The sequence below is a fragment of the Rana temporaria genome, chromosome 1, assembly GCF_905171775.1.
Source record: "Rana temporaria chromosome 1, aRanTem1.1, whole genome shotgun sequence".
NCBI classification, from domain to species: domain Eukaryota; kingdom Metazoa; phylum Chordata; class Amphibia; order Anura; family Ranidae; genus Rana; species Rana temporaria.
In genome coordinates this window covers 98,811,419-98,827,340 of record NC_053489.1, presented here as the reverse complement: position 1 = coordinate 98,827,340, position 15,922 = coordinate 98,811,419, and the positions used below count along the sequence as shown (strand labels likewise).

Sequence of the window (15,922 nt, the reverse complement as noted above, 5' to 3'; positions counted from 1 at the left end):
TCCGTTCCGACAAGCAGGCTGGGTGTTTTACTGGAGGACACCATATGTATAAGGTTAAGCACCTTGATCGTATTGTCCCGGGCTTCCCTCGTGGGCACGAAGCCCACTTGGTCTAGGTGTATGAGATGCGGGAGGTGGCTCTGGAGTCGCGATGCTAGAATTTTGGTGAATATTTTGAGGTCCGTATTGAGAAGGGATATGGGGCGGTAGTTACCACAGCTAGCTGGGTCCTTCCCCTCTTTTAAGATTACAGCTATTTGGGCCTGTAGAGTGGTGGTGTGGAGCGGTTTCCCCACGCCTAACTCATTAAATAGTTTTACCATATGGTGCCCTACTGTTGGGAGTAGGGTCTTGTAGTATGCAATGGTAAGGCCGTCAGGGCCTGGGGCCTTACCCGGCTTAGCGCTTTTCAGTGCCAGTTGGATCTCTGGGAGTGTAATGGGGTCTTCCAGGCTGTCACGGGTCTCCCTGGGCAGGGAGGGCATTAGAGACGTGGAGATATAGTCTCGTATTGAGTCTGCCTGAGCGGGGGGTTTGGTCAGGTTATAGAGGGAGCTATAAAACTGCCGGAATTCCCGAGATATCTGCTGTGGGGTGGATCTTTTCTGCCCTGTAGGGGAGAGTACATGTGGAATGTAGGAAGCTAATCGACGGGAGCGCAATGTGTTCGCCAGCAGCTTTCCGCATTTATTACCCGATTCGTAGGTGTAGCGTCTACATATCTGTAGAGCCGCTTTGGCCCTGAAGTGCATGAGATCCGTAATCTGTGAGCGAAGCGTATCTAGTTCTGCGCCGATTTGTCTACTCGGGGTCAATTTATGTGTGGATTCTAACGTCTGCAGCTTATCTAGGAGTAAGTTCAATTGTGTCGATCGTTCCTTTTTCAATCTTGCTCCATGTTTAATGAGCACCCCCCGGATCACCGCTTTATGTGCCTCCCACACTACGCCCACGTCACTGTCAGGGGTGCCATTAGTGGAGAAGTAATGGCCTAGCTCCGTGACAACTTCTGTCATGACCTCTGCGTTTTGTAGGAGCCCCTCGTTAAGTCTCCACGTTGCCCTTTGATTTCCCGGAAGCTCAGAGAGGGAATAGCTCAGAGTCACTGGGGCGTGGTCCGACCACGTGATCGAGCCGATGACAACGTCCCGGATTGCGTCTAGTTGCCCATGCGGTAGGAGAAAATAATCGATCCTCGAGTACGTTTGGTGCGTCCTGGAGAAGAAGGAGTAATCCCTCTCCCCCGGATGCATAAGGCGCCAGGCGTCTATCAGTTGCATCGAGCGCAGGGTAGCGTCAATACGCTTCCGCATATCTCGGGTCAGTGACGACTTCCCTGTAGACGTGTCTTCCGTCGGGATCAGGGATACATTCAGATCTCCCCCCAGTATTAGGTGACCCTCCATAAAGCGCCTGAGCTGTGTCAGGGTCTTCCTCAGGAAGACATCCTGCTGAGCGTTGGGAGCATAGAGATTGGCGACCGTCACTATCCTGTCCCCTATCTTGCCCTTCAGGAAGAGGAACCGCCCCTTTTCATCTGACAGGGAATCCAGGGGTGTCCAAGGCACCCGCGCGGAAATAAGTATGGAGACGCCCCTACTTTTAGCCTCCGTGTATTGAGAATGTTGTACCGTGGGGAAAAACCTGTTTTTCAGGAGCGGTAGGTTAGACTTCTTAAAATGTGTCTCCTGAAGGAGTACCACATCTGTTCTCATGCGTCGCATGTCCTGTAGTAGCATGCGTCTTTTTTCGGGGGTGTTAAGACCCTTGACGTTAAATGACGTCACCGTCAGCACCTCCATGCCCGTGCAATGAGGGAGGGAGGGGGTATGGGAGATAGATAGGTGTGCCCTAGTGGGGGGCTTTACTAGAAGTAGGGGGTAGTGGGGAGGAGAGGGGGGGGGAGTGTCGGAGGCAGGAGAGGAAACAGAGAAATAGAAGTAGGGAAGAGAGTAGAAAAAGGGTAGTAGGAAAGGAGCTCAAAGGGGAGGTCCCAGATGGGGCCTCCAAGGAGCTTCTACTAAGTTAGCCGAAAACAGCTAAAAGCGCTCTTTGGGTTTCCCCAGTAAACGAGCGCAGCCCTAAGTGGGGGGGATGTGCTAAACAGGGACAGTAAACGAGTCCCCGGCCCTCCCCCGTCCGAGCCAATACCTGTATAACATAAGATCAAAGTCTATTAACCGGCATTATACAATATAATCAATAATAGCAATAGAACCAGCAGCGAACATAACAATTTAAGAACATATATAGCTGGAGAAAGTAAATTAGTGCAGAAAGTGCAAACATAAAACCCGTGGTTGTGGGCCGTCCTGAACTATGGGTGACATACTCTTGAATGCGTGGGCCGATCCAACCACCGAATCAATTCCCCCCCCCCCCGTCTGAATGAAAACATCCCCCTCCCGGAGTTCCCCAAACCACGAGAGGATCCCGACTTTCACAGCCCGGATCCCCAAGTGGTGGCTTCAGCCACTGACCCTCTAGGATGTATACCCCGGAGGGGGGGCGATCCCCCTTGTGCTATGCGGGGTCCCCCCGGAAGCCTCCCCTCAGCTCCCCCCGAGTCACATAATCCCCCTCACCACCCGGCAGGCTCGTGTCCCTCTTTGTCCAGAAAATATTGTCAAGACTGAGGCTCTGGTTTTCGCGGTCTCCTGACATGCTGACAGTCTTCCTGTGCAGGGGGGTCGCCGTAGCGGTGTGCACTTCTCCTGTCGGGCCTCAGCCATGCCCGAATTAGGTCCCCAGGAGAGAAACCCATCATGCAGGGGGGTAGATGGCATGCAGCAGGGGCCCTCCTCCTATTAATAAGGAGAGCACTCAGCCGAGTGCTCCCAGGACCGGGATCGTCAAAGGAGGGAGGGGGGATCCCCCGGTTCCAGATCAAAGGCAATATCCCGCAAGCGGGGCGGCCATAGAAATTGTAGTCAGGGGAGGGGGGAGAGGGGGAGCATCTCCACAGGAGGTCCCGCACAACACTCAACAACCTCCGGGGGCCCCTCAAACACCATCCCCCGGAGGGGGCAACCTAAGAGTGTCCAGGGGGGGTCAATTGGGGTCGAGATGGTATGGTGGGTCGGCAGGGGTGGGAGTACCTGGCTTGCGGCCTACGGCCTACTCACGTGCCGCTTCCTCGCGGGCCGAATGGCGACGTCGCCTTCCCCTCTGCTGGCGTGGAATCCAGGGACCTCCGTTAGCTGGTGCGCCCGACCGGCCGGCCGGGCGGGGGAAAAATTGAAGCCAGTCCGGAACCTGGATAGGTTCTGAGCCCAGGTAGCGGAAGAGGGCCGGGAGGTCCGTTGGGCTCCTAAGGGTAAAGGCCTCGGCATCTCTCCGGAAGGTAACCGCCAGCGGATAGCCCCAGCGGTACGTGTGTCTCGTCTGCCTGGCGAGTTCCAGAAGGGGGCGCAGCAACGCTCTACGCCGGAGGGTCGCCCTGGAGAGATCGGGCATGATGCGGACCTGTGCCCCGTCTATCTCGATGTCTCCCAGGTCCCAGGCTCTGCGGAGGATGGCCTCCTTCTGGCTGTAGCGGTGGAGGCGGCATATTATATCCCGCGGTCTGTCTTGGTCCGTTGGTTTAGGCCCGAGCGCTCTGTGGGCCCTGTCTAGGATGATCACTGCTCCCGGGTCTTCCAGAACGTCGCGGAAGATCCTAGTTAGTTTAGCGCCCACGTCTTCTGCCTCCGCGGATTCAGGTAGCCCGCGGACTCGTAAGTTGCTGCGGCGGCTCCTGTCTTCCGCTTCTTCCACGTGGAGCTGTAGCGTAATGGCCGCCTCTCGGTGCTGGTCCCGGGATTGTTCCAGCGCCGCCACCCGATCCGCCAGGGACGAGACAGACTCCTCACCCGACGCCACCCGATCAGTAAGGGTGGAGACCTCTCCCCTCACCTCCTGAATATCTCTCCTGTGCGTCTCCTCTAGCTTCAGGATTAGGGTTTCGATGTCGCTCCTCGTGGGTAAGGCCTGGAGCAGGGCCTTGATGGCCGGGTCCAGGTTGGCCAGCTCCGGAGCTTGTAGAGTTGACATCTCTCTCTGGGGGGGGTCTTCCGTGGGGTCCTGGTCGAATGTAAGCCAGTCCTCGGAGTCACTGGGGCCCGGTAGCTGCGGGCGGGGGTCCTCAGCTCCCACACGTGGAGGGCCTTGTGTCTCTGGTAGGCCCGGATCTGGGGACACGTCCTGAAGGGCCTTGAAATACTTCGCGATTTCCCCAGTTTTCTTTCCAGCCGGAGTGCCCTTCGTTGCTGCTCTGGTCCCGTACTTTTTATTGGGGTTCATGCCGGTCTCAAGGCGTTTTGTGGCTCAGAACTGGGGGGATCAGGCCGGGAGCTCTGATGGTGTGCGACCTCACTCAGCCATGTCCAGACCACGCCCCCTTGTTTATTTTTTTTAAGCAACATTGTTCATGTACTGTATCGTTCATAAAGAAAACATTCTAATACAGGGATCCGACTTACATTAAATAAGTAGTGGTGGTCGAATCTGCTTGGCTTCGATTCATAGGCATGTTTGGCGAACACTGCAGAAATTAGTAAATTGCAAATTTTATTGAGAACCCCATTGAAGTAAATTGGGGGCAAATCTTGCCAATCAATTCTCCTCATTTTCAAGGTTAATAAGCGTGGGATTGTCAAAGGACATGAGAAGCTGGACACTGCCAGGGGAACATAAACCAATGAAAAAAAGCTTTTGGAAAAATACAGTTAAACCTGGTACACACTATATCGTTTTTTTTTTTCCTATCCTAAGAACTGCCACCTGTGAGGAGCCAGCTGCAGGCAACAGTCCCTGTACATTCAATGACAGGCTTCAGTTTATGCAGTTATCCGTGGCTGTCCACACAGCCTGAGGTTACTAGCGGTGATCGCTGCTGGATGCACTTTTGGGCAGAAACTGCTGCAGGAATCAGGAGATTCCTGACACTTTTTAATTAAACCGGTGCTAGTTTCCCATGTGAAGGCTGTCTTAAAGGGACCCTGGTGCTGGGCGGGAAGTTTAACGTGTTTCTTGTGCACCGTTTATTAATGATGGGTATCAATAATATATTCACTGACCATATGTCTTAATGATTAATGCTAATCAAAAATATTATGTGCAACCAGTTGTAAATGCCACTTTCAAAGGCATACATGAAAGTAAACTACCAATTATGAAATGTTTTATGACTTTATTTTATGAACCAGCCACAATTTGCTTTGTGGAAGGTCCTATTGCTTAACCTGTGTAATTCCTCTTCTCCTGGGATTTAGTGACTCATGAGAAGTGAATCCACCTACAATGTTCCTTCCATCCAGCTGGGGCCCATCACACTCTTTCTCATCACAACCCACTTTAATTCTCTCCATATAACTAAGCATATTCTATTATTGCAGAACCTACAAGGGCAAACATGTTCAGGTTTTAAAAACAGTTCCTTCCAAGCAATTTATCACATTATTACATCCAATCTCACCAATTACTGATGTCACAATTATACAGCATCTGCAAGTCATCAAGTATTCAGGGACAAGGAGAACACAGGACTACCAGTGTCCTCACCCGACCTGACTTTTTTGTTGGTCTTCGGGTCCAGGATTTGGAATCTTAACTGTGGGCATCCAGCTGTCACTCCTTGCAGCTTTACAGCTGGCTGCCCACTGCGCATGCACCCTGTGAATGGTCCCAGCGTCTTCTGGGACCTGTGACGTGTCCCAAGAGGTTGCAGGGAGAGGTAGGGGAGCGAACCTCTGCTCCGATTACCTAGGCCAGGGATTCCCAAACTACGACCACTCCTGGTGTTGCAGAACTACACATCCCATGAGGCATTGTGAAACTCTGACATTCCCAGACATGACTAGGCATGATGGGAATTGTAGTTCCTGAACATTTGGAGGGCCATAGTTTTAAGACCCCTGACCTAGGCAGTTGGATTGGACCCTGGGTAGGTATCAGAGTTCCACGCTATGGACAGTGTGCTCTGTGCTCGTTATGCAGCCGCTTAGATGGGACAGAACAGAGCTGACAGGTGGTGGACTCGAGCGACAAACAGGTAGGAAGGCTGCCGCTCCAGATGAGCACACTAGAACAATCAATGTCCACTCAGAAACCAATGGGTGCAGGCAATGCACGGGATATGCAAAAGAGGAAATATATGGACAGCCGCACTCCAATTTCTTAAAAAAACGTGCCCTTTATTGGGTAAAGGAAAAATGCACTACAGGTATCAGCACACAGTGGGAAAAACAGCTGACGCGTTTCGCATTGGATATCAATGCTTAGTCATAGCTCAGTGGACTCGAGCGGGTACAGGCAGTGTGCAGTAATGACGTCAGAGTAGTGTTGGAGGTAAGTGCAAGTGAAATGCCGGATTATACCAGTTTAGTTGGTCTCATACGTCCTAAACAGCACTAAAGGGTCCACCGGTCTGCTCTGGGATCAGCCTCTGGAGCACCTCCATCGAAGCGTCCACACTTCTGTTATCTCGGCTTGATTCCTGTTGGTTCCTGCCTGTGTCAAAGCATCGTGATGACAGCACGTTGACGCATTTCACTCATAAGGTGAGTTTCTTCAGAGCTAGCCTGGGATCGTTACCACTAACGATCCCAGGCAGCTCAACCTCAACAGACATTCATCACTAAATGAAAACTAAACACTGAGTGCAACATAGGAAGCAATGTTAGGAAGCCTCACATGTAGAGCTTGGCCCAAATTAATTATGTAAAGTGTATCAAAAGTTCAGCTGTAAAGATCATTTACGCCACCTGCCCACATCATATTTCTTTATGTAGCTTCATAGTTTGTAATTTATTCTATCATGCACTGTCACAGAATATCTGAAAACAAACCTGTTTGCTTTCTTTTTAGGCCATTGTGGGAAAGATCACCGCGGATTACAACCGAGAACAGTTGTGGATGGCAAATGAGCATCTGATTATTCTGCTGCAAGTGCGGATTAGAGGCTACCTGATCAGAAAGGCATACCAAGGGAGGAAGACCTACCTCCACCAACAAGAGCCATACGCTGTTAAAATACAGGTATTAAAGTAATACATTTCAAATGAAAGCTAATTTTTTTTGAAAAAACTTTTGTATATTGGATTTTTTCTAGTAAAAAAATCTCTTGTTATAACACAATGCAGTGTGTCCTGCTAGTGTCAGGGCAAATATTTGCCATATTGAAATGTGCATTAAAGTAAATCTTAGTACAGTAAGTAAGTGTGTTTTTAAACATTCCTTATACAGTGGGTTTAGAAAATAACATAATCACATTCTGTTATATTGCAGCCTGAAATGTAGACAGATAATTTTATCCAGCTGCATTTACTCAGTGCAACGTATAACATCTAAGTGAAAGATATAACACCAACATATCAGAAAAAAATCAAAAACAGAATCGCTGAGTTGGAAAAAGGATCACCCCCCTCCTAAAAATGACTTGTAAACTCATTTAGGTGTAGCTAATCACCTTCTCAATGGCACACTGATCAGCTGTGGTCATTTTGATTAGATCAGCAGGAAAATAGCTTTCCTGGAGCATTTCAGTCCCTGGTAGTGCAACTGAAACAATGAACTATGGGTGACAAGGCACTGTCAAAAGATCTCCAGGATAAAGTTGTGGACAGGCATAAGTCAGGAGATGGATACAGAAAAATATGTCAAAGGCTTTATCAATGCTTAGACGCACGGTGAAGTCTATTATAAAGAAGTGGAAGGTACAGGTGGTCCCTGGATTACAAACAAGATAGGGTCTGTAGGTTTGTTCTTAAGTTGAATCTGTTTGTAAGTCAGAACAGGTAAATTTTTTAAGTGTAGCTCCAGCCAAAAAACAGTTTTTAAGCTTTTTGGATAACATAGGGAAAGGTTAATACCCCTGTAACATTTGTTTTGCTGTCTGTGCCCCTGTTCAGAAGATTTCACCTCACTTCCTGTTCCAATGACAATTGGATTTTGAAAATTTTGGGTTGTTGTGGAAACAAGCCTTGGTGATAGAGCATCAGTGGAGACACCTTTTTTTCCATAACAACTCTTACAGGAGTGAATTTCCCTCCCTAGGGGTAGATTTCCTCTCACTTCCTGTTGTCTCCCTCCATTTGTAAGTCGGATGTTTGTAACTAGGGGACTGCCTATATTTGGTACAACAGACCCTTCCTGGATCAGGATATCGCTCCAAAAATAATCCCATTGAAAATCTGTGGAATGACTTGAAGACTGCAGTCCACAATCGGATAGCATCAAATTTAACTTAACTTGCAGTTCTGCAAAGAAGAGTGAGCAAATATTGCAAAGTCTAAAATTTGTTACAGTAGAGACATATTCCAACAGACTAAAGGCTGTAATTAAAGCAAAAGGTGGTTCAACAAAAGACTGACACATTCTGTTTTTGAATGTTATAAGTTGCAATACAGTTGGAAACAAAATTGTGTCGGTCTTCATTACAGACTACAAAGTGACAAAATTTGATTATTTTAAGGAGGGGGGGGGGGATTCCTTTCTATACCCACTGTAGTTCAGATTAATAGGTGTAGTCTAGAAATAATTGAAATACTGGTGGAAATTAATGGTTTTTAATTTTGACCATAGATACATTGTGAGGTATGAATAATTTTAAAGCAGCTCTAAAGTCTTTCCCTTAATTAATTCTATGCATTAAGGTAAAGAGCCCTCTGCATGCAACTACAACCCCCCTTCCTTACTTGGATGTTGATCCAGCAATCTGCACGAGAGCAGAGGCTCTTTTTCTCCCCATTGGCTCAGGCACAGCAGTGGGAGCCATTGGTGACTGCTGCTGTCAATCACAGCCAGTGATTGAGCGAAAGAGCGAGGTGTGGGACCAAGTTGCACTCTGTTTCTTATGAACACACGAGCCAGCTCGGGAGAGAGACTGCACAAAAGGCCACCATAGCACGCAGCTTTCTATGGGGGCACAGCATAGGCGTGCGCACAGGGTGTGCCCAGGCACACCCTAATCACCCTGTGCAGCACAGATTCCCCCTATTGCCTAGGTTGCCCCCTCCTCCCCCTTGCAGCGCTGCCGGCTTCCCTACTCTCCCTCTGGCTGTTGCTGCAGGGATGTTTTAGGATGAGTGGGGGAAGGGGCCGGTAAATATGTAACTAACCGCCCCCTTCCCTTTCATCGTGAGTGATCGTTAGTATGTGTTTGAGCTTTGGGGTGCACACCCTAATGCAATAGGCTGCCCACACCTATGGGGCACAGGTTCTCTATCTAAGGTCCGTCAGACTTCCGACCTAAAAAGTCCAATGGAGGCTACACACGGCTGGACTTTCCGAGGAAAAAAAGCCTTCTGACTTTTTTTCTTGGAAAGTCCGATCGTGTGTACGAGGCATTAGTTGTTTTCAATCTGTGCTTCTATGCAATGGGAGAAGTACTATGTGTAAACTGGAATTCCTACTTAATCTATGATGCCCAACAATAAAATATCTGCTGTTAATGGAAGCCAAACAAGGAATCTCTTGACATTTTCCTGCTTGTTAAAATCCATCATCTACATTCCCATCAGTAACCCACCTGCAACAGTTGTGCAATGGTATCACTAAGGTATCCTTCCATATTTACTGTTCTTTGCAGTGTTTCTTAATTTTACTATGGTATGTTCCCTTGTATTGCCAGCTGGGAACCAAGTACTCTCGGTCATAGTCCCCCCCTGAAGTGTGTTCATCTATTGGCCATAAAATATTTTAAGAATACTAATTCCCTGCTATATACAATATCAGAAAAATAAAAATGTGCAAAAATGCAGAACTGCTGCAACCACTAATATGATGAACTTCAGCTACTATAAGGGTTATATATAAAATTAATTAAAATTGAATAAAAATAAATAAAATACATTTATTGGCCATATCCTCTAAATATACCGGTATCTTGCAGCTTTCCCTTTATGTTGTATTTAAAAAAACAACCAATTCAGTTTATTTTGTGTGAAATATATTATTTAATAAACTGTCAAAGTAGCATTACAAATTTAATTTAACTAGCAAGAGAACCCCTAGAAGCAGACCTACCTCAGGGGTATGTTCTAAACATGAAGAATTACACTTCTGTCCTTACAGCACCGGATATATAAACCCACTTTAAAAAGTAAACCTCCTTAGATAGTTTTGTTCGTTTTCAGCAGCCAGCCAGAATCCCAGCATACTAATATATACATGAAGTGTGTTTATGGTCAGTCTTTTAATGTTCACTGTATTTTCTTAACATTCAGTCTTCTTGGAAAGGATATAAACAGAGGAAATCGTATACTGACAGACTGAAACTACTGCAAGGAAACATTATAGGCATTGTCAAGGTATGCAATTGTAACCATAAATATGCTACTGATTTTGACATTCCTTGTAAGTCATCGTTGGATTTGGTCTGAAAGGTTAAAGTCAAATATTTGGGCAAGTTTTCATTTGAGATCATGATATATAATTTGATATATTTGTCTTTAGCCTGACATACGCAATATGGTCTAAAGTCTGTTGAAAAAAAGAAAACAGAAGGAGTTCAGCAATAGCCCCTTCCAATTTTCCTTTTCTGAGAAACACGGGGGGAAAAAATGGTGTGATCAAAAATAATAATCTTTATAGGAATAGTACTCGCTATTAACATGATAAATACTTTCTTGGAACCCTCAAAATTAATATTCTCCCATCAGGATGAAGCTAAAATATATCCCAAAATTATCTACAAAAAAAAAAGAAATTGTCCCAGCTTATTATTGCATTTCAGTATGACAATGACTCCCCAGATATTTGGCATTTTTGGTAGTGTTGAGTTGTAAACCTGGTTACTTGCTGTATATTTTCACTGGCAAGTTGTACACTTGCAGAGCACTTAAAGCACAAGTTCTACTTGACTCTTTTCCAATTTGTAGCAAATTTGCTTGGCAAGTCTCTAGCAAGAGCAGAGTTGCAGTGGTGAGTCTACAGCAAGAGCTCTGCAAGACTTCCGCATGTAAATTCAGCCACAGTGACCCCTGTGGTGGGAGGACTATTGCACAACATAACTGAACCAGAACTTGCAGCAGACTTGCAGAATGTTTGCAAAGAAAATTGATCTGGAGTCATGCAATGCGGACTTGCTGCAATTGTGCTACAAGAAGCCTGGCAAGTCTAGCAATAGTTTAGAAAGTCAATTTTAAACTTGCAGCACAATTGCTTACTATCTGGGTCAGAATTACTGTATATAGTCCCACCAGTTCTGCCACACACCCAAGCTCATCACAGCTGACAAGGCTTAGCTGGATAATCAGTCAGTGTCAGTTCAGTGAGGGAGTAGGACGCTTCCCGACGAGTCTGCTCTCTCCAGGGACCAGACAGATAGCCAGCTAGACACCGCAGACAGGCAGGCTCCTACAATCTTTGCTGCATGAATCAACTTGCAGCCCATAGGACTGGCTCCTTCCTTCCCTTCGTGGGCCCCTCTCTCTTCAGGTAAGACCCTGTCTTTCAGGGCCATCTTTCCACCCCCAGGAATCGCTAGTGACCGTCCTTTTCAGGACAGCCACTCCAGCGATCCAAATTGCGGCTGTTTACCTTCTCTTAGAGCCGCATGCACCCCAATCAGTCACCCATAATCACCCCGGCCACCCGCCGCGCATAGCAGCGCTTTTTTCTGGCGATCTGCGGCTCTTTCCCGCATCCGCGCCAGACCAGGTCTTATTCGCGGCCGCCGCAATTAGGAAAGACCGCGGCTTCAGCCGCGGCCTAGCGGTGCGCCGCAAAAAGGAGCACGGACAGCCTGGAAATTTTCCTGGAATTGTCAGGGATCATCCCCCTATTCCTGGAGGATCCCATCCTCCCCTGAATTAACAACCAGCTCATACCCACCAAGCCAAACAGCCCCCAAACCTGAGGCCTGTGGCCCGGTCGGCGGCCATCTTGGTACTCCTCAGCTACAGTGACACCCTTCTTCCCCCCCTTCCCCCCATTCCAAACAGTACTTGATCCAGGGTTTCGTCCGATCGCCTTTCAGGGATCAGGAAGGATTTTTTTTCCCTGCGGCAGCAAATTGGCTTAGCACTGCCAGGGTTTTTTTGCCTTCCTCTGGACCAAGGCCAAGCGAGAGGATTCAGCGAATCTTCCCTCTATTGCAATTAATCCCCCCCCCCCGGTGACTGGCAACAATGGTTAAACTGCGATACTCTGCAGAAACGATTTGGGGTCTGAGACAATTCGCAACAGTATTACCAGCCGTCACCAAAAAGGCCTTAAAAATAGACCAACTTTTGAGATTCGATCAACGATCGACCATCAAAAATTTCAACCATTTAACCCAGCTCAAGCACATATCATGTGCTTTGATCAACACAAGATCGGCAGTAAAACACCGATCAGAAATCCACGATTTCTTACTACAAAACGATCTAGACTGCCTCTTTATCACAGAAAGCTGGCTTTCAGACGACTGCAACACCATTCTTGGAGAATTGGTGCCAGAAAATTATCGAATTATAACGGAAAACAGAATAGGGCAAAGAGGAGGAGGCCTGGCGGTGATCCATAAGTTTCATATTGCAATCACTAAGCCGGTCCTTCAAAATCCTCTTCCATTTATGGAAACCCTTACTCTTCAACTTCAAACTAACCCCCAGGAGACTGTTCACATTCTCCTCTGCTATAGGCCACCTGGGCCAAAATCGCAGCTTCTACCATCATTAACGGAGTTCATATCCACTTATACCCTTAACAGCAAACATCTTTTGCTGCTCGGGGACTTCAATCTGTGGGCCAACTCCTCACAGGATCCCATTGCGGATGCCTGCATCGATCACCTGGAAGGATTAGGACTACAGCAACTTATATGCGGACCCACGCATGCTTCAGGTCACACACTCGACCTAATTTTCAGACAAAATCTGAAAATAAACATTTTGGGAAATGAACCTTTGCCATGGACAGACCACCATGCAATTAGTTTCATAATTTCCAAAATTCCACCAGTTATAAAAGCACCCAAGCCGGTGACAATACACTGGGCTAGATCTCAGAAGAAGCTCCATTCGGAACTCTTCAAATCTACCTTGGGAAACCGAATCGAAACTATTCATCCTCAGTTAACAGCCTCAGATACACTGGATGCCATAAATGCAGCTCTGCTACAATCAGCCGACTTAGTAGCACCGAAACGCAAAGTCCGCATCCGGAAAAAAAAGTCCGGCTGGTTCAACAACCAGCTGTCCCTACTGAAGCAAGAGCGCAGAAGGGCGGAAGCCGCCTGGAAAAGAAGCCCTTCAGAAGATCACCTCATCATCTACAAGGCAATAACAACACAATATCATAAAGAAATCTTCAAAGCCAAGAAACATCATTTTTCTATGACGATTAACAGCGCCATGAACCGCCCCCGGGAACTATTCAAGATAGTCACCCAGACCATGAATCCGGGATGTCTTGAAGTCCCCAATTCAGACACCCAAGAGTTCTGTAATGAACTATCGGATTTCTTCATCGACAAAATCGAAAGAATCCGGGTAAGTATTCTGCAAAATAATACCCCCCTCAGCCCCCTCTTCAATCAACTACAAAACACCAACAGAAACGCTCTACAATCAACTAAGTTCACTCTGGAACCCATCTCCATCGATACCACCAAAAATATCATTGGTGCGTTGCGGAACAGCACAGCACCCAATGACATCATTCCCACCAAGCTGCTGAAGGAATGCGCCGACATTCTGGCGCCTCCCATCACACAGCTTATAAATCAGTCATTTAAGGAAGGCATAGTGCCATCCCTGCTGAAAGAGGGCACAATCCAGCCCATCCTGAAAAAACCTAACTTGGATCCCAAGGACCCAACTCACCGCCGCCCCATAACAGGCCTAAATATTCTCTCCAAGATAATGGAGAAAATAGTGGTACAACAGCTGCAACAGCATCTGGATACCCACAATCTACTCGATCCATTTCAATCAGGTTTCCGTCCCGGACACGGGACAGAAACGGCCTTACTCAAAATATGGGACGATGCCCTCGAGGCCGCAGACGAGGCAGAATCCTGTCTCCTGGTTCTGCTGGACCTAAGCGCAGCCTTTGACACAGTAGACCACAAAATGTTACTGATGCGACTGGCCGAGGTAGCCAGAATCGCAGAAGGTGATTTACCATGGTTTTCCTCCTTTCTTGAAAACCGATCACAAACAGTGAAACTGGGATCTTTCACGTCGGAAAAACGCACGGTGCCATGTGGAGTCCCCCAAGGATCCCCCCTGTCACCGGTACTGTTCAACATCTATCTTCGCCCTCTCTTTGATATTATCAGTAGCCAAGAACTACTTTATCACTCTTATGCAGACGATACGCAATTGTATTTTCGCATCTGCAACAAAAAGGATCATCATCTCAGTTTAGAGAAATGTCTCTCTTCGATAGAAAACTGGATGACTAAGAGTTATCTTAAACTCAACAGTTCCAAAACAGAACTTCTTATGTTTCACGCCAGCCGAAAGAGTCAACTGGCAACAACCTGGACACCGCCGCCCATTCTGGGCCAAATCATCACCCCTAGCTCCAAAGTCAAAAGTCTAGGAGTCATTTTTGACACCTTCATGACAATGGACGCACAAATAGGGTCAGTAGTCAGCGGATCGCACCATTTGTTGCGCCTACTACGCAGACTTATTCCATTTATCCCCAAAGAAGACGTAGCAGTCGTGGTGGGAACAATCGTGAATTCCAGACTGGACTATGCAAATGCCCTTTACCTCGGGCTCCCAAAGTACCAAATCGCTCGTCTGCAAGTCGTACAGAATACGGCCGCCAGACTGGTGACTGGGAAAAGGACATGGGAATCAATCTCACCTTCGCTGAAAACCCTTCACTGGCTGCCAGTAAAAGACAGAATTGTATTTAAAGCACTCTGCCTGACACATAAGTGCATCCATGGGAAGGCGCCGCAATATCTTTGCGACAAGATAGAACCTCACAATTCTAATCGCGTTCTGCGATCCACTAACCAAAATCTGGTCAAGGTGCCAAAAACCAAGGTTTGCTTTTCAAGGTCCGAGACTATGGAACGCTTTACCAACCAGCGTTCGGTTGGAGGAAAACCACCTGACTTTCAGAAGACAGATTAAAACTCTGCTCTTTTGATGTCATGAGACACGAAACATCAAGCGCCCAGAGGCGATTCAGTTCGCATGTGCCGCGCTATATAAGTTTTTCATTCATTCATTCATTCACAATCTCGCTTAGTCACTGGTGTTTCCATACATACTGTATATTGCTGGATGCAAATACTGTAAAGTGTATTCCATCTGTATCAATTACATTAAATCCAGAATAAGTGATTAAAGTATAGTTTGAATAGTGTGCAATCACCTCACTTCACGGCATCATATTTCACTCATAACCGAGTTTCTTTAATGAAAATATAGGCAATGTTGCTTCTATTTCTTTCTTTCTTTCTTTTTTTTTTCTCTTAGTTTTCCATAATGTCTGTTTTGTTGACTGTTGTCCAAATGATTCTGATTTGGAACATTTACCACCCAGTAATTGAATACCCCCTTTTTTGGTCTGTTAAAGATTCAGTCATGGTTCCGGATGCTAAAAGCAAAAAGAGAATACCAGAAGAGACTTCAGTATTTTAAAGAACACGTGAGTTCCCCTTCTCTAGAAGTATCAGCTCGGTTGAATTCTTTTAACTTGTTGACAAACCATAAAACTGCATTCTTTTATTGCACAGGAGAAAGAAATAATAAAAATACAAGCATTTCTCAAAGCTAACAAAGCCAGAGATGACTACAGGACATTAAGTAAGTGTTAAGAGAATTGTGGAAAATATCAATTGCAATTTATTACTTTAAAATAATTAAAGGATATTATGATATCCCCGTCAAAGATTCCCTTCTTCCATAAGAACATCACCCCAATATTCCACTAGGAGGGATATTCCTGAGGTCGCCCATTAAGCCACACATTAGTCCAGGCTTACTGC

General features: G+C 46.7%; 1 protein-coding gene across 3 annotated transcripts in view; it reads left to right on the top strand.

The window, feature by feature from the left end:
• The window catches only part of IQGAP2 (IQ motif containing GTPase activating protein 2), a 416,293-nt gene that overhangs the window by 352,888 nt on the left and 47,483 nt on the right, over nt 1-15,922 (top strand). For all 3 annotated transcript variants that reach the window (XM_040341144.1, XM_040341136.1, XM_040341153.1), the window contains 4 exons: nt 6,847-7,017; nt 10,206-10,289; nt 15,511-15,582; nt 15,671-15,740. In XM_040341144.1, coding sequence (XP_040197078.1) covers nt 6,847-7,017; nt 10,206-10,289; nt 15,511-15,582; nt 15,671-15,740 — 397 coding nt within the window. The remainder of the gene's footprint in view (nt 1-6,846; nt 7,018-10,205; nt 10,290-15,510; nt 15,583-15,670; nt 15,741-15,922) is intronic.